At 43.0% G+C, this 27169-nt stretch overlaps 1 protein-coding gene across 1 annotated transcript in view; it reads right to left on the bottom strand.

Moving 5' to 3' along the window:
- Positions 1-26433, bottom strand: part of LOC144672798 (scavenger receptor cysteine-rich domain-containing protein DMBT1-like) — a 43554-nt gene extending 17121 nt beyond the window's left edge. Inside the window, exons 1-8 of the mRNA XM_078534784.1 lie at positions 26355-26433; positions 24889-24924; positions 22871-23185; positions 20757-21062; positions 13681-13995; positions 10554-10868; positions 8209-8523; positions 3793-4107 (exon numbers count right to left, since the gene is read on the bottom strand). Of these exons, the coding sequence (XP_078390910.1) occupies positions 3793-4107; positions 8209-8523; positions 10554-10868; positions 13681-13995; positions 20757-21062; positions 22871-23185; positions 24889-24924; positions 26355-26433 (1996 nt within the window). The remainder of the gene's footprint in view (positions 1-3792; positions 4108-8208; positions 8524-10553; positions 10869-13680; positions 13996-20756; positions 21063-22870; positions 23186-24888; positions 24925-26354) is intronic.
- Between the last annotated feature and the right edge of the window lie 736 nt (positions 26434-27169).

The following is a 27169-nucleotide window of genomic DNA, read 5'->3' as shown; positions in this document are numbered from 1 at the left end:
TTAAAGTCACTGTGGCGAGGCAATGTCACATGATCCAAGCCCTCGGGCCAATGGTCATTTTAGTCTCCTCAGCTTTGTTTTCACAGTCAGACTGAACCTTCAACATCAACTGGGCAGGAGAGCAGCAACAAGGCTGGGGAATCATTCTCTGCTTCCAAAAGCTGGCGTGATTCCACAAATCTCGTATCAACACATGGCAAGAGTTCTAATCAGAGAAAAGCCAACTGTGTGGCGGCATCGTTCGTTTCCAGGGTGTCTGTACCATATAGCCAGGCATGAACTCACCTTGATGGAGCCCCAATAGGATGGAAACCTACCGCCTTCTGACTTTGAACCCTGCAAATCCCGAAATCTGATATTAATTTTCCGATAAATTTCACGCTGAAAAACTATTTCCCTCTACCAGATTTTCACTGTGTGAATAGAGGCATCCTGAAGATCTGATCCAAGGCTATACGGATGTAATGAGAGTTTGAACTATAAAGTTATGATCGGTAAGTAGAATTTCGAAGCCGGAGCACGATAACAATTCAGCACAGGCAAGTAACTAAGCGTACATCATTCTGAAAATCTTTATGACTGCAAGTTTTTAGCACAGATTTCTATGTTTTTATTGAAACCAAAATTCAGCAGAACTATCCAGATGGACCTTGGCGTTTCATAAGATTTTAGCTGGTTTTGAGACCGAGGGGGGAAATGAGGATAAACAAATAAGGGTAAAGACAAGAATTGCTAGGGACTGAAGACATCTGCTTATCATGTGGCTGTGTAGCAATGAGATTAGAATATGAATAATGCAATGCTGAACTGACTAGTTGTGTATAAAAAGATGGTTCTCCTGTGACCCAAAGAGTTTTATGTTAGCTCGTCTTAGGCAGGCTTTGCCTGTATTTGCTTGAATAAAGCCGTCGTTAACCTCTACCTAAGTCTCCTGTGCTCGATTGTTGGAAGATACCACGACAATATGATATTTCAAATCAGTGCTTATTTAATGTCAGAAAATAATTGGAACAAATCAAAATTTTCCTGAACATATGACAGCCGCTGCATCGCCAGGGCGGCAGTTGTGTTCTCCCAAGGCCTTGACTTGACATTGCTGTAGGCTCGATTCATAGCCTTTGCACTTAACATCATCCAGCCAAAATGAACCAGGAGTGGCACTGAAATGGGCACCACGAGGGGCTGTTTTGACCGCTCCCCAGCCCACTTCCTCAAATACAACCTTTGCATCAAATGTGCCCCAGTCATCAGCACGGACTGCTCCCCAAGTGTCATTATAATGTAGCTCCACTCTTCCAGAAGAAAAGTCTGTTCCATTTATCAATCGCCCTGGGATCTCGTCTCATGGAGTGAGGGCTGAAAGAAATAAATTAACTTAACATTGTGTTGAAATCATAGGTTGAACAGGCCAGTTGGCTGAATGAGTCCTCTCCGTTCCTCTGAGAAGGTAGATGCGGCTTCGAGACGCAACCCACAAGCAGAGGAAAAGGGATGGGACATTTCTAACGGGGTCTAGCATGTTGATTCTACTCCTGTCACACATTGCAATACGGCTGCTGCAAGCGTTAAGAGACGAGATCCTCACCGGTTACTCAGTTTGATGGAGAGTGGGTTCAGCCGTTCGTATATCTGGCTTCAGGCGGCGGACCTGCCCCAAGTAAAACAAGCCAAGGAATCAAATGTGAACGAATGTTTCGTTAGCCTCATCCACATCCAGGCGTTTGTCATGAGGAGGCATTAATCTCTATAATGTTATTGGAAATAATTTTCAAATTAGGATTCAAGTAGGGTTTGTGCCTGTATATTTGTGTGAGTTGTGTGTGTGTGTTTGTGGGTGTGTGTTTGCATGAGTTGTGTGTGTGATTTAATAGGATTAAAGCCAGCTATCCTGGGTGCTCTTATGTATAATTGTTTCAGTTGTTAATTAGTTACGTGTAAATGTAGAATGTAAAGATTACCACAATGATATGGAGGCGTTGGAGAGGGTGTAGATGAGGTTTACCTGGATGCTGCCTGGTCTGGAGGTTATTAGTTAGGATGACAGGTTGGAGAAACTCTGATTGTTCTCAATGGAGCTACGGAGATTGAGGGGCGACTTGATAGATGTTTACAAAATATGAGTGGCATTGACAGAACAGATAGTCAGAATTTTTTTCCCAGGGTGGAAAAGTCAATTACTAGGGGGCATAGATTTAAGGTGAGAGGAGAAAACTATAAAGGAGATGTGCGGGGCAAGTCTTTTACGCAGAGGGTAGTGAGTATCTGGAATTCGCTGCCAGAGGAGGTGGTGGAAGCAGGTACGATAGTGATGTTTAAGAGACAGCTTGACAAACACATGAATAAGATGGGAATAGAGGGATTCGGACTCCGGAAGTGCAAAATGTTTTAGTTGACTGGCAATATGATCGGCGAAGGCTTGGAGGGCCGAAGGGCCTGTTCCTGTGCTGTAATGTTCTTTGTTCTCTTTCTTCTTTGTTCTGTTCGCAATGAAGGGTAAAGTTAAAAATCGTGCACCTAGCTAGGAGACGCAAAGCAATGTGTTTATATTCCGAAAATAAATGGTGGAATTAATTGATTATTGTTAGGAGGAGTAAAATTAAAGCACACTAGTAATACAATGAAAAAAATGATTGAATGGTTAATGCAGATATATAACGAATGGACCTTGTGTGTGTAAAGCAGAGGCTTTTAACATCTTAGCAGCCTGTAAACATAGGCCTGTGTCTGCAACAGAACCAAATTGATAGGGACCTCATTTTAAACTCTTAAGCTCAAATGTGCTTTTCCTGGTGTCTGCACAAAGTCTATGGGCTACTTTTGCCTTGGTGAAAGTTTACCTGGGAGTGATTAATTTGCGGAATTATTTAACAGCAATTATACTAGTAATTTGTAGACATGTGTATGTGTTAATTTTGTTATTAAATTAGGAAATCCTTATTTTAGTTTGACTTAAATGATCCCCGGAGGCTTGGTGGCCTTATTCCTGAATTCTGAGCTGCATCTCAAACATACCAATTGAATAAGTAGCGAATGACAGTTGTTCAACTTTCCGTCTGTGACTTAAATAACTCAGCCTTTAGCAACCTGCTGTGTCATAACAGCGGGCAATGCCACATACGTCTGAAAATTCGCGGTGAAATTTCGCACCTGCTGACTTCGTATGACTCATTTTCCTCATTGCTACGTTTCTGCTACATGAGGCTATCACTTGGCCCGGTTACATCATTTTAAGAGCTTATTGTGCATCGTGAAACGTAGATGTTCCGTTCTGGCGAAATTTAATTCAGGCCTGAATTCATCGGCCGTGGTTAGCGCTCCCTGTGCAATATTCATTTCCGATGGCCCTCAGTGCATCTGAATATCGGATATGTCGCTATTGAGTAAATCGTACAACATGATATTGGAGATTTATTTTCCCCTAAATATGAATTTTCCTTCTCTTTCAATTCATGCCCGTTCATTATCTGGAGGTTTGTGCTGAATATCCCGATCAAGAGTGCAAGACGATGCATTATAGAGTCATGGGTGCATATAGTAATAGAGTCATTACAGCTAATGAGAAGCATATTCGCAAGATCGATTGCGTATCGACTCTCTGTTGAGTAATAAAACCTGTCCCATTTCCCAGATTTATCTTTCTAGGCCACCAAGAATAGTTTCAGCAGGAGTTGATGCGATTCTGCTTTGAATCTACCTAATGGTGTACAATTAAGCTTCACTGTCATGCATTAATTCAAATTAGGACTGATACGTTTTTTAAACCGCTACTAAAACAACAGACAACATCATTACCTGAACATATAACCGACGCTGCCTCGCGAGGGTTGCAGTTATGTACTCCGATAGAATTGGATTCGCACTGCAATAATTTAAACTCTGTTCCATTGCAGTTGACTTTATCCAACCAGAAGGAACTCGTGGCAGCTCCAAAATGTGCATTTCCAGGAGCTGATATGGCGGGTCCGCAACCTAGTTCCTTACAAGCAACTTGTGCATCAAACATGTCCCAACTATCATCACAGACTGATCTCCAGTTGTTGTTGTAATAAACTTCCACTCTGCCGGAGCAAGAATCGATCCCATCCATTAATCGAATTTTAATTAATTCTAAAGGGAGGAATAAAAGAAAAGGCTCAGAAACTCTTCAAGCGAAATTTGCTTGACCAGAAACAAAGTGAAGTCAACAATATTATTGTCTCGGCTGTTTCCATGTACTATTTTGGATAATTAACTTGTTTCTTTTGTTCTGCAACAAAACATTGCAGTGCAGGGAATCGATTTTCATGTAAATGAATCCGCCGCTGCGCCTATTATGAGGATCAAATTCATAGTCTGAGAATGGGAGGTTTTGAGAAAGACTATAGGCCACAGTATGCAGAAACATCGACTCCTTCACCTAACGAGAGGACAGTTCGAAAAATTCGAAGCTCCGGTGAAGTTTCTGAGATGTGAAACGAATTGAATAACTCAAATGTGTTGGTTGACAGAGCCACAAGTTGCCGCGCTTGTGAACACGCACTATTTGTTTCCAAGGGTATTGAACTGAATCTCACCACTGGATACTTTTAAAATGTAAATAATTCAATCTTTTGGCAATTATTTTTTAAATGCCACATTTTCTGCTCTACAAAGGGACGTAAGGTGGCTGCTCCACACCACCATGTCCCAGCTTGGTCTCCTGTCTGTAAGGTGGATCCAGTAGTTTTAAATACATTGTAATTGCACATGTATTAGCTGGAATTTCACACCTCCTAAAGCCCAGAGAACTACTAACAGACTCACATCACACCTGGGACATTGCAGGCGAATTTCAAAAGTAGTTCAGGCTATTTAATTTGCTTCTGACGAGCCTACATTGATACATGGTTACGTGGATCAGCTGAGACTGCGGCTACATAAATACCTGACCCTCAAAATAGTTGCCACCCCTGTTAACAACTAATGACAGATGAATTATCAGAGCTGAAATCACAGTCAATTCCATGCGCTTGATAAATGCCACATTTGAATTAATTGTGGCAAGGGAAGGCCACATGGCCCAACTCCCTCGGGCCATTGGTCATTTCAGTCCTATATGCTTTGTCTTCATATTCAGACATGGCCTTAAACATCAACAGGGCAGGAGAGCAGCAACCAGGCTAGGGAAGCAGTCTCAGCCGCGCAATGCTGGCGCGATTCCACAAATCACTGATCAACACCTGCCAAGTATTTAAATCACAGGAAAGCCAATTCTGCAGCCGCATCTATCGGTTCCAGGGTTTCTGAATCTGATAATCAAGCATGAACTCACGGTCATGGAGCCCCATTAGGAAGGAAACCCTGTGCCTTCTGACTTTGATGTCTGGAACTCCCTACATCTGATGATAATTTTCCAATGTCCTTCATGCTGCAAATCTCGTTCCCTATACCCGATTTTTACTGGGTGAATACAGCCCCCGCAAGATCTGATCCAAGGCTGTACCGGTCTATAGCGGGTTTCAGCTACAATGTTATGATCGGTAAGTAGAATTTCGAAGCCGGAGCATGATAACCAGTCAGCACAGGCAAGTAGCTAAGGATACATCATTCTAAAAATCTTTATGACTGCGATGTTTTAGCACGGAATGGTATGTTTTAATTGAAACCACAGTTCAGCAGAACTATCCAGATAGGCTTTGGTGGGTCATACGGGATTAAGCGGTTTGGAGAGCCAGGGGGGTAATGAGGATAAACAGCTAAGGCTGAAGACAAACAGTCCCACGGGCTGGAGACACGTGATTCTCACGTGACTGTGTAATGATGAGTTTAGAATCTAAAAAATGCAATATTGAGCTGATTAGTTCTGTCTAAAAAGACGATTCTCCTTTAATCGGTAGAGTTTTATTTTAGCTAGTCTCAGGAAGACTCTCCCTGCATTTGCATGAATAAAACGATCTCTAACTTCTTTCTCAGTTGCCTGTGGTCGATTCTTGGAAGTAGCCATGAGTTTATGGTTTTTCAAATCTGTGCTTATTTTTTGTCCGACAATAATTAAAACAAATCGTTTTTTTGTCTGCACATATAACAGACGCTGCCTCACCAGGGCTGCAGTTGTGATCTCCCAACCCGTCGGCTAGACATAGCACTAAGTTCGATTCATTGCCTTTGCATTTAACATTATCCAGGCAAAAGGAACCAGGAGCTTCACCAAAATGGGCACCATGAGGGGCTGATTTGACCGCCCCACAGACCAATTCTTCACTTGCAAATTTTGCATCAAGTATGTCCCAGTCACCATCACAGACTGCTCCCCAAATCTCATTATAATGTATCTTCACTCTTCCAGAACAGGAGTTTGACCCATTGCTCAATCGCATTGGGATCTCATCTAAAGGATTGAGGAGTGAATGAAATAATTTAACTTTACGTTGTATTGAAATACACACTGAGCAGCTCGGGTCGTGGATTGATTCGCCTCCATGTCTCTGATTTGGAAGATGTGGCTTCAATGCGCAATCCAGGACCCGAGCAACAGGGATGGCACATTACTGATGGGGGCTAACATGTTGATTCCAATCCTGTCAAACATTCCAATACAGCTTGGAAACGTTAAGAGACGAGAGCCTCATTGTTTGCTCAGCTCGATGGGGATTTTCCCTAACATCTGGCGTACTTGGCATCCGGCGGTGGACCTGCTCCAAGTAAAACAATCCATGAAATCAAACGTTAACGAATATCTCAACAGCCTCCAGGCATGTGTCATGAAGAGATATTAATCTTTATCATGTTAATGGAAATAATATTTAAATTGGGCTGGATGTAGTGTCTCTGTCTATGTGTTCGTCCATGTGTGGTTTATTTGGATTAAATCCAGCTCATTTGGCTTCATTCATGTACAATAGTTTGAGATGTTAATTAAATGTACGTAAGGAAAGAAGGGAAATGTTACTGTCACATTTGCATTAAAAGAATTGGGAATATCTTGCACATAGTTAGGAGATAAAAATCAACGTGTTGAAGTTACAAATCAGGTTGATGGAATGACAGGATTATTGTTGGGAGCGGTAAATTTATATCAAACCAGTAAAAGAAGGGAAAATATACTTTAAAATGGAAAGCTATGTGTAAACCAAAATGGTTTTGTGTGTGTGAGGAATAAGCAGTTAAAATCTCACCATCCTGTAAAACTAGGACTGTGTCTGCACAGGTAACAAATTGCAAGGAGCCTCGATTTCAATTCGTATGTTCAAACGTGCTTTGTCAGGTATCTGCTTAAATTCTTGGAGAAGACTTATCTGGGAGTGATAAATTTGCGGTTTCGTTCAAAAGTCATTCAGATAGTAATTTGTATACATGTGTCTGTTTTTAATTTGTTGATAATTTGGGAAATGTTTAGTTTAGCTTTTTATCAATTCGTTCTCCGGATTGGTGGCCTTATTCCTGAATTCAGAGCTGCATCTCATATATACCAATTAAAAACATAGGCTATGACAATTGTTTAAGTTTCCTTTTGTGTTCTAAATAACTCAGCCTTTATCAACTGCTGTGTCGCAACAGCGGACCATCCCACGTGCGGCTAAAAATACGCCGTCAAATTTCCCAACTCCTGCCTTCTCGTCACCCGTGCTCCTCATTCCTAAGTTTCTGCTTTGGGAGGATGTCACTTGCCCAGGTTACTTCATTATAACAGTAGCTCTGTGCAATTTGCGGGTTAGATACGCCGTCCGGGCGATATTTTTAGTCTGGCCTTAATTGATCGGCCGTGTTTTACGATAGTCTTCTCTAATGGGGCTCAGTGCATCTGAATATCAGTTACCTCGTTAGCGGGTAAGTCGTATAACGTGAGGTCAACAAAATATTTGTAACTTGTTTCCTCCAAAAAATGTCAACTCATACTGCTACAAATCTTGACCATGCAGAATCTGGAATTCTATGCTGTCTAACACGGTCACGGTTGCTAAATAATGCATCACAATGTCTTGGGTTCAGAGAGTTATAGAGTCATTGCAGCAAATAAGGAGAGTCGAAAGATCTATTACATGGCCACACTCTGCTGAATATTAGAAACGGCCCAATTTCCCCAAAGTTTCTCTCTGGTCCACGAAGTTCAGTTTCAGCAGGAGTACATGCCATTGTGCTTTGAAAAAATCACATGGTGCACGACGGTGCTTCACTTTAAGGTGTAATTACAAATTAGGTTAGACAACTTTATTAAACTACTTAGAAAATAATGAAAGGCAAGATGTGTACCTGAACATATAACGGACGCTGCCTCGTTAGGGCTGCAGTTGTGTTCTCCGATAGAATTGGACTGGCACTGTAATAGCTCAGACTCCGTTCCGTTGCAGTTGACTTCATCCAACAAGAAGGAACTCGTTGCAGTCCCAAAATAAGCATTTCTGGGGGCTGATTTGGTGGGTCCGCAACCCAACTCTTGACAAGCAACTTGCGCATCAAGCATGTCCCAACTATCATCACAGACTGATCCCCAGGCGTTGTTGTAATACACTTCCACTCTGCCGGAACAGGAGCCAATCCCATCCATCAATCGAATGGTAATGGAATCTAATGGAAGGAAGGAAACAGAAGGTTATCAACATCTTAAAGCTAAATTCACTTGAGCAGAATCAAAGTGAAGTCAACAATATTATTGTCTCCTGTGTATTCATGTTTCCTTCCGCATTTTAAATTTGGTTTTTGCGCCTGCACAATAGCATTGCAGTGTAGGGTATCGATTATCATCTGAATGGCCTTTCTGCTGATCCGAAAATGAAGATCAAGGTCAATGTCTGTAGTGGGAAGGGTCGCAGGAGGACCTCAACACAAAATATGCAGACTTTTCGATTCCTTTACTAAGCAGGTGAACATGTGCAACAATGCAGTATTCTTCGTAAATTCCTGAGATGTGATCAGAAGTTTAAATTCAACATGTTGTTTAACAGGACCATGGCGGGCACCCTTGTATCTACGTACTGTTGGGTGTCAAAGGCGCTAAAATGAAAGTCAATATTCGATATTGAAAAAAAAGAAACACCTCATTCTTTTTGCAATTTTTTTTCCAAAGTCAACATTTTCAGCTCAATAAAGTGAAGTAAGTTGGCTGTTCCACACCACCTGATCACACCTTGGCCTTCTGCCTGCAAGGTATCACCAGCCGTTTCGTGGACAATGTAATTATAGATTTCTGTTCTGGAATTTCACAGATCGTTGGCCAGGGATCTACCAGGAGGCTCAGATCACATCTGGGAATGTAAATTTCATGCAAATTTCAGAAGGAAATCAGGAGATTGCATTTGCTTTCGATTAGCCCACATTGATACTGGATCCAGTGGATCTGATCAGACTAGGACTTCATAAATGCCAGTCCCTGAACATAGTTTGCACCCATGTTAATTAGTAATCACACAGGGATTTTCAGAGCTGAAATGAAAATCAATTCCAGAAGCTTGATAAATGTAACATTTTAATTCATTGTGGAGACGGAAGGTCACATGATGAAAACCCCGGGCCATAGATTTTTTGGTCTGATATATTTTGTGTACGCGGGCAGACTGGAGCTTTCACGTTAACTGGGCCGGAGAGCAGGAAAGAGGCTGGGGAAGCAGCTTTAACCGCACAAAACCGGATTGATTATCGAAATCCCTGATCAACAACATGCCAAATGGTTTACTGACAGAAAAGCCAATCTTGCAGCGGTGCCATTCATCCCAAGTGTTTTTGTTCCCTTTAGCCAGGCATAAACACATCTGGACGGAGCCCCAACACATTGGAAACCCTCTCTCTTCTGGCTTTGAATTCTGGAACTCCCGTTATGTGAGCTTAATTTTGCTATGGCCTATGTTATGACAGTTGTTCGACATTCCCTCTGTGATTTAAATAACACAGCCTTTATCAACTGCTGTGCCATAACAGCGGACAATCCCATATAGATCTGAAAATGCATCGTCAAATTTCACAATTCCTACGCTCGCATGACTCGGTTTCCTCATTGATATTTTTCTGCTACAGGAGGATATTACTTGCCGAGGTTACATCATTATAACAGTTGTTCTGTTTAACGCGGAGTTTAAATACACGGTTCGTGCGATATTGTTAGCCTGGGCTAAATTCATCGGCCGCCTTTGGTGCGCCCAGTACCAAAGTCGATTAAAATTGACCTCAGTGCATCTGTTATCGGGAAAGTCGTTAGCGGATAAGTCGTACAACGTGAGGCCAACACTATATTTGAAATTATTTTTTTCTAAAAATATCTTCTCATCCTGTTACAAATCATGTTCATGCACAAACCGCGTCACGGTTGCGAGATGATGCATCAGCGTGTCGTGGATTCGTCGAGCTGTAAATTCATTACAGCTAAAATGAGGATACTTGACAGGTCAATACCGTGTCAACTGCCTTTTGAGTATTAAAACCGGCCCCATTACCCCGATTTATCTCTCCAGACCATCAGCCTTAGTTTCAGCAGGAATTCGTGGGGTTCTGCTTTGAAACTATCAAATTCTGCACAGTTGTGCTTCACTATAAGGTATAATTTGAAATTAGGTCTGACAACTATATTAAACAACTTGGAAAATGAAGAAAGGCAAGGTCTTTACCTGAACATATAACAGACGCTGCCTCGCCAGGGCTGCAGTGGTGTTCTCCGATAGAATTGGACTGACACTGGAATAGCTCAGACTCTGTTCCAATGCAGTTGACATCATCCAACCAGGAGGAACTTGTTGCAGCTCCAAAATGAGCACTTCCAGGGGCTGATATGGCGGGTCCGCAACCCAGTTCCTTACAAGCAACATGCGCATCCAGCATGTCCCAGCTATCATCACAGACTGATCCCCAGGTGTTGTTGTAATACACTTCCACTCTGCCGGAGCAAGAATCACTCCCATCCATCAATCGAATTTTAATCAATTCTAAAGGGAGCCAGAAAACAGAAGGTTTTGAAAATCTTCAAGCGAAATTTACTTCTCGAGAACAAAGTTAATTCAACAATGTTATTTTCTCTTGTGTTTTGATGTATTCTTCTGAACCTTAACGTTGCTTTTTTTTTTGGCCTGCACAAACGAAATGTGTTTCCGCTTTAGAGGGAGAAGTAATGAATTTCTAGCAAGCCTGTAAGCCTAGGATTGTGTCTGCCAACGAACCAGATTGCAAGGAGTCCCATTTTGAATTCGGAAGTTCAAATGCACTTTGTCTGCTGACTGGTTAAAGTATAAAGGTTACTGTTGCATTGGTGAAGATTTAGATGGGAGCGATTAATTAGCGGATTTGTTTAACAGCGTTAACACTAGTAATTTAATGGCATGTGTATGTGCTTAATTTGTTGCTAAATTACCAAATATTTTCTTTAGTTTGATTTAAATAATTGCTGGAGGCTTTGGAACAATTCGAGTTTCTGGGTAAGTTCCTGAGATGTGATAAGGATTTAAAACATCAACGTGGTGGTTGCCAGAGCGACAAGTTGGCAGCCTTATGCCTACGTGCTGTTGGGTTGCTAAGGCACTGAATTGAAAGACAACAATGGATATTAAAAACAAAGAAATCCCTTCATTCTTATTGGAATTATTTTTTTAAACTCAACATTTTCTGCTCAGCAAAGGATGGTAAGGTGGCTGCTCCACTCCACCTGATCACAGGTTGGCCTTCTGTCTGGCATGTAACTCCAGCAGCTTCAATAACGTTGTATTTATTGCGTTTTGTTGCGGAATTTCACACCTCGTTTTGCCAGCGATCTACTAAGAGAGTCACATGACACCTGGCAATGTTCACAAAAATTTCAAACGTAATCAAGGAGATTTTCATTTGCATTTGAGAAGCCCACATTTATACTGGATTTAGTTGACCTGCTGAGACTATGATCGCATAAATGCCAAACCATGAACACATTTGTCAACCCTGTTAACAAATAATGACACGGGGATTTTCAGAACTGAAATAAAGGTCAATTCCATCCGCGTAATAAATTTCATATTTGAAGACATTACGAAGAATGGCGGTCGCATGACCCAAGACCTGGGCAATTGTCCATAAGTACATAAGAACGCACGGCGTTAGAGCAGGAGTAGGCAATTCAGCCCCTCGAGCCTGGCCCGACAATAATTACGCTCAGTACTCAACTCCTTTCGGCCTGAACTCCAATTTCCCGCCCTTTCCCCGTAGCTATTCAACCCATTTCAAATTAAAAAGCTGTCCATCTCATCCTTAAATTTATTCAGCGCCACTGCATCTACTGCTCTCTGAGGACGTGAATTCCACAGACTCACGACCCTTTGGAAAATGTATTCATTCTCATCTCTGATTTAAATCTACCACCCCTTTTCCCAAAACTATGGCCTCACGTTCTAGAATACCCCAGATGTAGCAACATCCACTCCACATCTACTTTGTCTATCCCCTTTAGTATCTTGTATAACCTTCAATTACATCTCATCTCATGCTTCTGAACTCTAGCGATTGCTCAACCTCTCATCATATGACAAGCCCCGCACCTCTGGGATCAATCTAGTGAACATCCCCTGAACCGCCTTCAGTCCAACTTCATCCTTCCTCAATTTAGCGGAGCAAAACTGTGCACAGTACTCCAGGTGCGGTCCCAACAATGCCTTGTACAGTTAAAAAAGCACTTCCCTATTTTTGTACTCTATTCCTTTAGCAATAAATGCCAAAAATAATTTTTCCTTCCTTGTAAACTGCTAAACCTGCATACTAGCTGTCAGCGATTCATGCACGAGGACACTCAGATCCCTTGATAATTTGTCTTCAACGGGAACCTGGAGCTTCCATGTCAATTGTCAGTAGAGCAGCAAAGAGGCTCGGGAAGCAGCCTCACTTCCGAAAAGTCGTCTTGTTTCTAAAAATCTCTGATCAAAACCTGGCAAGTGGTCGAATGACAGAAAAGCCAATCGTGCAGCAGCGTAAATCGTTTCACGGGATTTTCTGTCCGTTAACCATGCATAACGTCACCTGGTTGGAGCCACAATTATTCGAGTGGGAGGGTGAAAATTTGACCTGGAGGGAAACGGTCTCCTATATGACATTGAAGTCTGGAAACACGACACCTGATAGTAATTTCTCTATGGCTTTAAAGATGTAAAACTCCTTCCCTCTACTGGATTTTTACCATGTCAATAGAGTCACTCTCAGGGACAGTTCAAAGCCTGTACCAATATAATGAGGGTTTGAATTACAATGGAGCCTTTGGAAAGTAGAATGTTCAGTCCCGAACACGTGATCCATGCAACAGAAGCCAGTCGCTAAGGACACATGATTCGGAATATCTTTAACATGGTAAGTGTTAAACGCGGATATCATTTTTCATTTGAAACCAAAGAACATCAGAACTCTCCAGCAGCACATTGGGGTTCATTAGCGATTATCTGGACTGGAGGCTGAAGTGCGATGAGCAGAAACACATAAGGGTAAAGGACAAACTGTGTCCGCGCCTGGGGACACCTGCCTATCACGTGACTATGTGCTGACAATATGGTAATACGTTAAAACATTTTGTTCTTTATTAGTTGTACATAAAGAAGATAGATTTCCTTTAGTCGTTAGAGTTTTGTTTTAGCTAGTCTAAGGCAGACTCTTCCTGCGTTCGTCTGAACCAAACGATTGTTAACCTCTGACTGAGTCTCCTGTGTTCAGTGCCTAGAAACCACCAGAACAACATGCTATTTTAAAATTCATTTATTTCTCCGCGGGTTGTGGAAACAAATCCATTTTTACCTGAACATATGACAGACGCTGCCTCGCCAGGGCTGCAGTTGTGTTCTCCCAAGGCGTTGGCTTGACATTGCACAAGGCTCGACTCATGACCTTTGCACTTGACATCATCCAGCCAAAAGGAACCAGGAGCTGAAGCGAAATGGGCATCGTGAGGGGCTGATTTGACCCCTCCGCAGCCCACTTCCTTACATACAACTCTCGCAGCAAGCATGTCCCAGCCATCATCACAAACTGCTCCCCAAGTCTCATTATAATGTATCTCCACTCTTCCAGAACATGAGGTTGTCCCATTGATCAACCGCACTGGAATCTCATCTAAAGGAAGGGAAGACAAAATAAACAAAGTAAATCTGCATCGTCTCTTGAAATACATGCACATTCTGGACGTCTTATGATGCAGTGAGCCAAGTGCGTGTTGGCATTTGTGAAGCTCCGGCTACGAAACTCAACCCACGAGCAGAGGATAAATGTCACGGGGCCAACCAGATTGACTATAATTTTGTAATGCTGCCATTATGGCTATTGCAAGCGATAAGAGATGAGAAATTCATTTTTAGCCATGCCTGATGCGGAGAACGCGCCTGATATTTTCTACCTGGCTTCAAGTGACGCACCTGCTCAGAGTCAAACAAGCTTTGGATGGAAATGCCTCGAGTGCTTAGTCGCCCTCCTCCGCCTCTCGGCTCTCTAACCCATATAAATATATACTCGCAACGTCAACATTTCCAATCTCCTTCCCTCCCCCGCCTCGTTTTGCTCAATGCTGTGTTCCCGCTGAATGGGCAAATTGCTTCCCGAGGAGGCAACATTACAACATCTGCCAAATATGTTCTCAATTCCGCTTTATAATTTCATCGATGTTGGCACATTCATGTCCAGGATTCTCTGTCCCATTAAACCCGTTCGAACTGTTTTGCTTCGTGTACAGAGCCTCTCGATGTCACCTATTACCAGGTTTTGAGGTTCAAGAACTGGCCCTCCAACTTGAATTCACTCAGTTCCATTCTCCAGTTGCGTGCGTACTCCACTACCCCATTTGCCACTTATTGCGATGCGTAAGTCTCATCGTCATTTACGGTTTTTATTCGATACTGGCACCTGACGGCTATTTTGAAATTTGTTCAAGATTCTTTGAGCGGAAGCACAAGTGTTAGATTATGCATTTTGGTAGGAATACCATGGACCGCCAATATGCAGCAAAGGTTTGAAATTTTGAACGGGGTGCAGGAGCAGACATACCTGGGTTTATATGTGCATTGATCGTTCAACGTGGCAAAACAAGCTGATACAGAGGTTAATAAAGCCCATGTAATCCTGTTATTCTGACTGGTAGCCACACACTCAGAAACATTCATGCACATACTTGCGAATGTATAAGTGTGAATACAGGAAACTATAACAAGTGCGCCATTCATTTGTTATTATCTGAGTTGTTACTTAAATTTAATATTTTCAATGGGTGAAAGGACAGAGCTTAAACGGTGCACCCTTGTGCCCACCCTAACGAGCCTAAAGTGCAAATCTGACTAATTTTAAGAGGACGAATTAGACGATAACAAAGCAGTCATCGATTTACCTCACACCGTTTTATTTTTCTTATATTTTCTCAACTCACTAACGCCATGACTGCGAGTTGAAATTACTCACCCTAATTACTGATCCCTGTCTATATAGTTTCACTAAAATTAATCGACGAAAACTACTGGATGGGAGAATTCAGGTTCCAACATGCACCTGGATAAAAATCGTTTCCTTGCGCAGGCCTTTAGCCGTGTTTTTGAGGACACATTAAAACATGCCAAAATGGTGAAAGGTTACAAATTTTTGTACTAGTAAATGTGTTGTCATGGAGGGAGCAAAGGTTAACTAAGGCTGCACCTGCTGCAGCCTAATTAAAAACAGGAGAAAAAAACAGTAGTGCAAGCCTTGGACATATTCGTTCGTTTGTATAGAGTGGGCACTTGCCTATCAATGTACGTAGCTTCTGCGAGCAAGAGATGCTGCGGACGATGAGATACATCATGGACGCAAAAGTTACCCGGATGCTTTGCAGCAGAAGGCAGTCACACCCCGTAAAGGTCTTACCTCCTGATTTGGTCAGGAACAGGAGAGTGTGGCTGTGACTGAGGCAGATAGAGGGACTAAGAGGACAGATGTGCAGAAGAACTTCAGCCTTTGCAACATTCCAATATGGTTGAGGTTTTTGCAGGCTGTTCGCATGAGAGTAAGGGCTGCAGGGCAGTTGAACAGACTAACCAAAGAACCCTGGTATAGGAAGACTTTCAAGTTGAGGAAGCACAAATGATTATAGTGGGAGCATGGGACAGTATAGTGAACGGGATTGACACTATTCTCTGCAGTAAAGTGCATGAGTCCGGAAGGATGTTGCAACCATCCGGTTCTGGGGCTGGGACATGCGATCGGCCCTGGAGAGGAAATTGAAGTGGAAGGTGGAGGAACCAGTTGTCGTACTCCATGCAGATAACCAATGACAGAGGTAGATCTAGGAAAGGGCTACTCCATAGAGGGCATGCGGAGCTAGGCACTAAATTCAAAAGAAGTTCAGCAAAGTTAACCGCATCTGGATTATTACCCGAGCTACGGGTAAATTGACATCGTGTACATGACATTCGATTGAGGGACATGTGGCTCATAGTCTCGAGTGGGAGAAGTGCGTTCTGATGTGCGGGGCACTGACGCCGGTATTGGGGTCAGTTTGGGAGGTTCCGTTGGGGCTTCCTACAACTGAACCGTGCTGGCACCAGTGTTCCAGTGAGTCACAGAATGAGGGAAATAGGGAAGGTTTGAACTTAATAGTGGGGGCAAGAAATCAACTTTCCAAAGATGTGATAAATTAAAGTGTAGTGAATAGAGAAGAGAGATGCACATTAATCGGGAAACGATTAGTAGACGGTGACAGGGAGGGACAGAGAGTGCAGCAGTAGAAATGTTACATTACATCTGCAAATGAGGTTAGTAGATTCATTAATAAGAAACGGATTGAAAACTAAAGGTGATGTATCCAAATGCACATAGCATTCGAAGGAAAATATCAGATTAACTGAGACCACAGATATAAATACATAAATATGATATGATAGGCATTACAGACTTGGCTGCACGGAAACATAGATTGGCAGCTCAATATTGAAGGTTAAGTGATATTGAGGAAGGGAAGTAAGCTAGGCAGAAGTGGAGGGTTGGTTCCATTAATTAATGATGTAACCATACAGCAGACGAGTATAAAGAGAGGAATAATGGGACCTTCTCAGAAAGGGAAGGCAATAATCATGGCGGATTTTAATCTGAATGTGGAATGGAAAATTATAAGCACAAAGGAAGTGGGAGAAAGCTGGTGGAGCTGTGTGCTGACTAAGTCCCCGTGTCCTCATGAGATTAATCCTCCTTTCGGGTCTTAAATAAGTGCCTAATGAAATAGCTGAAGCGTTGCATTAATGTTCCTTGTTTGGAAATTAGTGAATGTAACCCGTTTATTCAAAAAAGCGGGGAGACACAATATGGGAATCTACAGGCAATGAGATAAACGTCTGTCATAGCGGCAAATGTTAGAAGCTGTGATTAAAGAGGCTATGGCAGGGCACATGGAAAAATTGAGCATAATCAAGCGGAGTCAACATGGTTTTGTGTAAGGGAAATCATAAATCGCCAATTTATTGGAGTTCCTGAAATCTGCAACAACGGCTGCGGATCGATGGGGAGAGATGGGCCTACTGCCATTAGATTTCCAAAACGAATTTGATGAGACGCAAGGTCAAACGTTATTGTGAAAGCAAGACCCTGCTGGTGTTAGGGTTAACCTATTGGGGTGGATAGAACATTTCCTCGCCTATAGGAAGCAGAGGTCATGATGGCGTCATTTTTCCCTGGTTGACAAGAGATAACAAGTGGCGTGCCACAGGGACGTGTGCTGGGGATTCAACTGTTTACCATTTACATAGGTAACTCGGATGAATTTGGGGAAGTGCATCTGCTTCGTTTGTAGAGATAGACTCCATAGTAAGTTACAAAGAGAACACAGGGAGGCTAGAATAGGATACAGATAGAGTGGGGGAAAAAAGAAAACGTGGCGAATGGAGTGTACTTTGGGCAAGTGTGACATTTTCCCAATCAAACGTCAATACCATTGCCTGAAGGGCTGTACAAGTCAAGCAGATAAGAATAGCCGGCTACTGTTCCTCGCATTGCTATGAAAGTTATGAATCTACAGAAAGCTCCTTAAATAAACCGCTATTTATATTTCACACAGCACGTCTATTTAAAATAAAACAACCTGTTTTTGCCTGTGACTATTAATTGTTTCAATGTGAGACCGCAGTCTTGTAATCTTGCCTGCTGTTCAGTATTTGCTTCATTTTGTTTTGCATGTCAACCAGAAGGCTGTCTTCAATAACGGGTTCTACAGCGGAAGAACATCTTGTTAGGTGAGCCAGTGGTACATCATGGCGTTTACTGGTGACATATTGCAAGTCATATGTGATGCCTTCACTGAATTTTCTGAAAAATCCAGCTTTGCCAGAACAAATGACCGACGCTGTCTCACCATCTGCGCAGTTGTGTACTCCCAGTGGTCTTGCTTGGCAATGGAATAAATTGGACTCAGATCCTGTGTAGCTTCCGTCATCCAACCAGAATGGACGCATTGCTTGTCCAAAGTGAGGACTGCAAGGAGCTCATTTGGCGGGGCCACAGCCGATCTGCTTACAGGCAACATTCGCATCGATCATGCCCTAATTGTCATCGCAAACCGACCCCCATATGTTATTGTAACATACCTCCACTGTCCCGGACCAAGTGTCACTCCCACCGAGCAATCTCATTGTGGCCGGCGCTAAAGCAGGGGCGATGGTAGAATGTAAGCGCTGGTCCTCCTGCGAAAGATTACCCTGAGCATTCTCGCCTCATCTGTTTCTGCTTCATTCTCTCCGGGGGTGCGGGCAGCCTTTTGCAAGACCTCCATTTGTTGCCCACCCCTCAATTGGTGCCTGGCTGGGCCATTAATCAGAGGGCAGCTTAGGACTGCCCGCGTTTCATGACGCCAGGGAGCACATGTAGGCCAGACCGAGAGAGGGCAGCAGATTACCTTCCCTATGCCACATCAGCAAAGAGGTTTTAACGGCAATCGATGACGAGATGTCATGGTCACTACTGCTGAGATTAGCTTGACATTTCATCTTTATCCATTGAAATCAATGGCCGTCAGCTGCCTTGGTGGGATTTGGACACGTGTTCCCAGAGCATGAACCTCGGCCCCTGGATCTCTCTTCCGGGGGCTTCACCCTAACAGCAGTGGCTCCTTCTGATTTCTAAATCAGTTTTTTCTTTGTCGAAAAGATTTTTTTGTGTGTGTTTAGGGCGTCAATTTCCATCTCCATCTCTGGCCTATTGGGCCTGCAATGTGGAGCAACTAATTGTTTGCCAAGGGATTACTGACATGTGAACTGCAGCTCAACATAATTAGAAACTCAGATCTCTCTATCAATGGGAATTGACAGCAATTCGGTCCATGCGGCTAGAGTTGTAAGGAAAATTGAAAAAAAGTTCCAATGATCGGACGATAAGAGCGGCAGCGATGCGCCCTCGCACTACCCACAAACAAACCGCATGTTTACCTAACTTGGGAAGTGTGAAATAGAGGCCAGAGATACGTTTCTGCTTTAAATACTTGAGGCCAGCACATAGAGTTAAAAAGCTCGTATAATTAATGGTCCATAATTAGTTAGTTTCACTAGTTTAATCGTTGGAGGATCCTTGGCTGGGACTGGTCACGTTTCGATGTATAGTATGCCCAGGGTGGCAAATGCATTGAATGGGATTTGACCTCAGAAGATTGACCTCAGTCCCATTCCCCCCCACCCCCCCACCCCACTCCGCCCCCCGCCCCTACCCCCCCAACTTCCTTATCCAGCAGCCATCCTCCGCTGTGACAGGGCTTTTAGTTCAAGTGCGAATATTAACTCACTCCTTTTCCAGGACCTCCATTGGGCTATTTTATCAGACTTGTTCTCTCTTCTAATTAAAATGCAATGATATACCCGACTGATAACCAAGGGTGCAAAGCTTCCCCCGAGCATTGACACCGTTCCCCAGTTGATGATGTACCTTGCTGCCCTCACTGACCTTGCTGCCTGCGACCCTGCTGGCGTTGAAGTTGAGCTCAGTACAGACTCGTGCAGTTGCCCCTTGTCTTTCAAACCGGCTCTCTAAGCGTTATGGATTCAAAACTGAGTTCAAACATTTTGGACCTGAGCATCCGCCTCAATCTAGTTCCATATGTTTTCTTTATCATCACCTCCTCCTTTTGCTGGGTCAGTCTTAGTCTTGTACCTATCTAACTCCTCGTGTTACATTCAGGATTTTTTTCCGCATTATGCAGCATCATTTGGACACAGCTTTTGTTTCTTCATTATCTCCATAACAAGTGCCTTTGTCGTTGCACATTGGAATATTTTGTTACTTAACCTCCCCAACCTCCTCCCTATCACCGATCTCCCCCTTCTTCTTCCAGTCGCGTATCATTCCATGACTTCAAAGGCTCCTACTGCCTATGTGCCTTCAGTGATGACGAATTGTCATCAACCTGAAAGGTTAACCATCTTTCTCTCCACAGATGCCTGGCCGACTTGCTGAATGATTATTTTTTTGTTCTGATGTCAAGGCTTGCAGAATCGGTAGTGTTTCCTTCTTGTGTTGTGACAACAGTATGTTTTCAAATGTAGGGGTGAAATGTTGAAGAGAGGAGAAAGACATGGTTGCGTATGTGCATGGACCATTGAAGGTGTCAATGCAGGTTTAGAGAGCAGTTAATAACCTATACATTGTTTTTATTCTGAAAAAACCTCGCATGCAAATGGGCAATTGAATGACTGCAGCCCACCCGAGGTATGGGGTAACCGTTGTTCCTCTCAAACTTGTGGCCTAATGTTTCAATCTATTGGATTGTAACAGGGAGTTAAAAGCGCTACCAACTGAGTACAGTCCGTTAGGTTCTGATTCAGGCAAAATGCATTCGGCTGCCACGCATTAACCACAGGCCCTGCTGATTCGTTCAGACTTACCTGTTACCAATAGCTTCACAGGGTCGCTGCTCCCTGATGTTGCAAGTTTTCCGGATTTGTTTGTTTGGTAGTGACACATGTAGGTCCCACTCACACTCGAATCTGCACCCTGAATGGAAAATTGAATGCTGTAAACTCCATCCGGAGCAGTTTCGGAGGCAATGGGATCAACGTCACCAGCTTTCATGAAATAAAACGTGCTCCCTACGTATCGACTCAAAGCCGTGCAATTCAACGTTACGGCCTCTCCTGTCATGAACAAGCCATGTTTCCTTTCCAGAGAGAGGGTGGGCTTTGGTGGGCGGTCTGCAATCAAACATTTAAATAACTCACATTATCTCCAGTTCAAAGAGGGTGAACGAGCAGAAACTAAAGATCACTGAATGGGGTACGAAAAGATTTAACTTTATCTATTGCATAATCTGCGAAATATATAATTACAGTTTAGCCTATCTATTTCGCCTCGCTTAAGCACTAGCACGGTCAATGCATCAGGAACTATATGTACAGTGTTCTCCATGAGGAATAGTGGCCACTTGGACCCCCATTGACGGACTATTGCCGTCTATGTCTTGAGCACCGGTCTTAGTTCTGCCTGCCCGCAGAAGCAGTACTTCCGAATTCTCAGTGCATTGAATTTTTTGTCGGATCATCTTCATTTTCATTTTAGCTCCTTCATTTTATGCCTCAACATGTCCACCTCGGCTTGTTAAAAGCCATAATGTGCTAGGGAATTTCAGTTGCAAGTGGCATGCTGAGTTTCAGAATTAAAGGACAATTTTTTAAGCGCAGCTTTCAAGCAGAGCGAATCTGGCGCTGTCTATTGCCCAATGGAGCTCATGCCCACCATCCCTCCATTCACAACAGAGTATGACCCGCGAGCTTGGCAATCTGGTTCACATGATCACTATTCCTCGGTGTTTCCCCAATAGGCTGTTTGAGGTGCCATCGACAAAGACTGCAGTACAGAACTGGTGGGCTGGTCAATTTGAATTGTAGGTGAAACGGGTCGCTATGCTTATATCGGGTCATGGTATGGAATACCTTAACGAGCCTTTTCAATACCACCTATATTGTGATTGGCCATGGAAGCTGCACTGTCTTTCCTGAATTAACCATCTCCTCATAATTTACCAAGCGCAATAATCCCAAAATTCCTGCAAGTGTCTCCCTTTGCCTGCTTACCTACTGGACGCTGAAGATTTCACTCTAATGGTCAAAATAGTGAATTTGTCCCTCCGCCCTGCTTGGCAGGTTATTATTTTTCTTATTATTATTTATATTATTATTATTATCATTATTCCTGCACTGGATGTGGACATCGTTGGCTGGGCCAGCATTTATTGCCCATCGCTAGTTGCCCTTGAGAACGTGGTGGTGAGCTGCCATCTTGAACCGCTGCAGCTCTTGTGGTGTAGTTACACCCACAGTCCAGTTAGGAAGGGCGCTACAGGATTTCGACCCAGTGACAGTGAAGGAACGGCGATAGATTTCCAAGTCAGGATAGTGTGTGACTTGGAGTGGAACCTCCTGCTGGATGTGTTCCAACCTATCTGCTGCCCTTGTCCTTCCAGATCGTCATGGATTTGGAATGCGCTGTCTAAGGAGAAATGGTGAATTCCTGCAGTGCATCTTGTAGATGGCACTCACTGCTGCTACTGTGCGTCGGTGGTGGAGAGAGTGAATGATTGCGGATGTGGCACCAATCAAGCAGACTGCTTTGCTCTGGATAGTGTTCAGCTCCTTCAGTGCTGTATGAGCTACACTCATCCACTCATTTGTGGAGTATTCCATCACACTCCTGATTTGTGCCCGAACAGATCCCTAAACAAACTTCAGCAAAATGTGGCGGAGCTACAAATTCATAAACCTCACATAGGTTGGATTCCGTCAGTATGGTTAAGGAAATTTGTTTTCAAATTAAGTGCACAGAGACAGAAATCCATGCACTATTTTAGCAAAAAATATTTGACATGTGTTTTGAAACAAGTAGCAATCATCGTATGTTATCTTCTGCCTCTGAATCTTTCGTTTTTGTCTGAGCTCTTTGCTTCTCTATAGAATAATATCGTTGATGTATTTCACATGTTGTCGAAAATAAAATGATTCTGTACCTGAGCAAACGACAGACGCATCCTCATAGTGATTACAGTTGTGCTGACCCAAGGCATTTGACTGACACTGCCACAGGTAGGACTCGGAACCATTGCATTGAACAGAGTCCAGCCAGATCGATGAGTTCCCTTGTCCAAACCTGGCTTCCCAGGGTGCCGATTGAGCAAAGCCGCAGTTCAGCTCTGTGCAGACAACGTCAGCGTCAGATATGTCCCAATCGTCATCACAAACTGTCCCCCACGTGTTATTGTGGTAGACCTCCACTCTCCCTGCACACGTGCCCTCGCCATCCACGAGTCTGACTGGGAATTGTTCTAAGGAATGCAAGAGAAAGTAAGTTTGACCAAATTTCTGGGAGCAAAATTAACCTGGGTTTTACAGAAACAAAATCAGGAGGAAAAGCCGAAGCAGAAGGTGAAAATAAGTTCCGGAATAAATGAACCTGAATTTGGACTTGTGCAGCTATTCCAATCAGGGAACATCGGAATCTGCAACTCTTACACGGCACTACTGATATACAGATAATGATTGTCTATTGAACAGAGAATGACTGATACAGAATGTCATGACCAAACTGTTTCCTTCAGCTCCTTTTGACTGTTTCAACATTATAGTTGCCACTTTGAGCTAATTATTTATCATCTGATTGTGGCAAACTTATGAGCATTCATATTTGCCTTTCAACACCAGGTACTTGCACATTGCCCAAGTCAAGCAGATCAGAGTAGCTGGCTACTTTGTCTTGCATCTGTATTAAAACTAGGAAAGAGCAGGAAATTCCATCAGGAAATGCTGCCGTTAATGCCTCAATTAACATTCACTTAAATATTATATAATGTTATGTATCGGTCTGTGTTCACTGGCTGATTCATTGCCTGGCTGAATTATTCCCATATTCATGCTATTAGGCCATTGTTTAATTTTGTTTTAATAAAACATCATGTTGATTTATTATAGACGAGGGGGGACGAGCAACATTGCACTTTCAAATTCTTTGTCGTTATCCTTAGTCTGGTTATAATTTCCCACAGCTCAATTAAAACTCCCCTCAGTGCCTTCTATTGAAACGTTTATGAAGAATAATAATTTCAAGGTTTCACCAGGTATTGTGACAACCCAATATTCTCCAGACAGATTTACCTTTTCGGCGCATCATCTTGCTGAACTGTTCAACGTGCCTCAGCTGTTTTTAGGCCCGAGTATTCCTCAGGCTGGCCTGGCACGCGCTGTGTTTCAGGGATGCACCACAGCCCTGCTAGCTGTGTTAATGCGAAAACCAAATCTCATTCCCCCCTCATCACTACGCTCCTTGTCTTATGTTTCCAGTTGATGCTACAATGCCCCCATTCATCGTTGCTCTCAACCAATTCATGGCCTTGTCCCCCTCTATCAAGGTGATCGAATGCATTTAAAAAATAGAATAATTCGTCAGTACCCCTTACGTTGCAGACTCATGCACAACCACAATTTCCAAACTTCACACCATTACGCAAAACACCTTTTGCTGCATTCACTTGAATATATGCAATTCATCCCCTAAGCCTCTCTGCCTCTCTACCCCTTTCACCGTGCCCCCGTGAACATGAGTATTTTAACACGATTTGGTCACTGTCTTAGTATCTCACCAACTCCATTTTATGACGCTCCTGTGAAATTCTGACGTTAACAATGGGAGGTAAAAATACATTTTGTTACTGATGTTTCATGTGCAAACCGGAACATAGTTCAGGCACATGATTTGTCATATTTTTAGGAGTGATATTCTGCTAACATCGGTGGTATCAGATTCGCCACCCATCACACAGAAATAGTAGGTTCCACTTCCATTAAACAAAACTCCTGAACATGTAACAACCATTTCTTTTAATCTGCCCGCAATTAAAACGGCTGCACTGTTGTTGATATTTTCATTAATATTACTAACATCAAACAGAAGATAAAATGGCATATGCACATCCATATTCATCACAATGGTACTAGGTGCACATATATAGTTTAAAACATAATAGTGTAGTACCTGTAGATATGAGATTCCACAGAAACACGATCTGAACTATAAGACAAATAAAATGTTATTAAATCATAATTATAAGGCGAGCTATTGGCCAATGAAGTTTCGCATTATATAATCGTCATGGAAACATTTTTCATGTTTCTTATTCTTATAATTGTAATAATAATAATATTTACTATTAATATATTCATCATCATCATCAAAAATGGATTATATAATAGTATTAATAATAGTTAATTGCAGACAGTGAGATAAAAATAGAGAATTTGTGTGGAGCATTAACATCAGTGGTAAGTGCTCACTTCAATGCAGAGTGTAAATTGTTGCTTCATTGGGAGAAATACAAGGTAACAAACTGCTGGATAAAGAAGTGAATGATTTTAAAATGAATTTATGAAACGTGTACCGGCCAGCAACGATGAGAAAATCATTGTGATGCCAGGGTGGCAGAACGGGGAATATTTTGCCAGCAGCTTCCTTGCTTTTTACTTCCAGCCTCTTTCACCTTTGAAATTCACTTTGTTCCTGAAATAAGATAGAACATCTATCATAAAAGGCACAGTTGAAATGAAATGGAGTATTCAATATATTGGTTATTTTTTTAATATTATTATTTCAAGGGGCCTGGGCAGCATTTTTATTGCCTATCTCCAGTTGCCCTAGAGAATATGGTGTTGAGTTGCCTTCTTGAACTGCGGCAGTCCTTGTGGTGTAGGTGCACCTGCAGTGCTGTTAGGGAGGGTGATTCAGGAATTGACCAGGTAACAGTGAAGGAACGGTGACATGTTTCCAAGCCAGGATGGTGAGAGGCTTAGAGGGGAAATTGCAGACGGTGCTGTTCTAACTATCATCTAACCTTGCCCTTCTAGGGGGCAAAGGTCACTGATTGCGAAGATGCAGTTGAATGGGCCTTGGTGTGTCTATGTAGTGCATCCTGCTGCCCGCTGCTGCCACTGTGTGTCGGTGGTGGTGTGAGCGGGTGCTCAAGGTGCTGGATGGGGTACCACTCCAACGGGGTGCCTTGTCCTGGACGGTGCAAATCTTCATAAGTGTTGTTGGAGTTGCGCTGATCCAGGCAAATAGAGAGAATTACATCACACGCCTGACCTGTGCGTTTCACATGGTGGACAACGTTTGAGGACTCAATTGGTAGGTTACGCGCCTCTATATTCACAGCCTCCGACCTGCTATTGTAGCCACAGTATTTATAAGGCTGGTCCAGCTCAGTTTCTGTTCAATAGTAACTTCTAGGATGTTGAAAGTAGGGTGTGGCTGCGGGGGAGGATGATAGTTGGAAGGGGTGGGGTGTTTGATGGTTGGAGGGCGTTGCCGCGGGTGGGGGTGGTTCAACGATGGTAATGTCATTGCGTGTCAATGGGAGATAGTTTTAGATCCCTTCTTGTTGGAGATGTTCATTGCCTGGCACTGGTGTTTCGCATCCACAAGGACTGTGCAATGATCACTGGTACCAGTAGTGTCATGGTCAGATGCATCAGCTACTGACACATTTGTGGTGTGAATATCAAATGCTTTCGCCTCTCTAGCCATCTGCCACAGACATAGTCTAGCGGCTATGTACTTTATAACTCGGCCAGCTCGGCAAGCGGCCGTTCTCCCGAGCCAATCCTGGAGAATGACACTTTCGTCCCCCAACCAGGGTATATTCTGTACCCTTGCCATTCTCATTGATTCCTGCAAGTGGTGCTCAATATGGAGGACCAAAGATTCATCTCCTGAGCACGGACTTGGCGGGGGGATGGGGCTAATGGGGAGCGGAGGGTGGGGATGGAAGGATGGGGGATGGGGGTGGGGAAGTCGCGGACGGCAGGTGTTAATCAGCTGGATAATTATTTGCTTATCTTTGACTTGATGCCAACAGACTCGATTGTGCCCGGAGGTGGCGTTATAAAATTTGGGAATGCATTAAACTGACCTGCATTAAACCACATTGAAATGAATCGAATGGGTAATCAGGGGGATCATATAATTTGTACCAATTCTGTATTGTCCATTTTATACTTTCTCCACAATTTAATTCATCTTTGTTGAATAAAACCCAAGTTAAAGGCATAATCCGACATTCAGTTGAATTGAAGTTAATAAAGCTGGTTCTTGAGCAGAACATATGAGGGCAAGGAGAAAGCAAAATACTAGGACACTGGAAATCTACAAGATAAAACAAAACCATAAAGGAATAAAACCGCTCAAATCCTTTGCAACTTACGCCTCACCTGTGCAGACAAACATCGTCCAGTTTCAGGTCGAGATACCCTTCCGTGCAATA

This window comes from Cetorhinus maximus, unplaced genomic scaffold (genome assembly GCF_964194155.1).
Source record: "Cetorhinus maximus unplaced genomic scaffold, sCetMax3.hap1.1 HAP1_SCAFFOLD_44, whole genome shotgun sequence".
Taxonomy (NCBI): Eukaryota; Metazoa; Chordata; class Chondrichthyes; order Lamniformes; family Cetorhinidae; genus Cetorhinus; species Cetorhinus maximus.
This window is presented reverse-complemented; position numbering and strand designations above follow the sequence as displayed.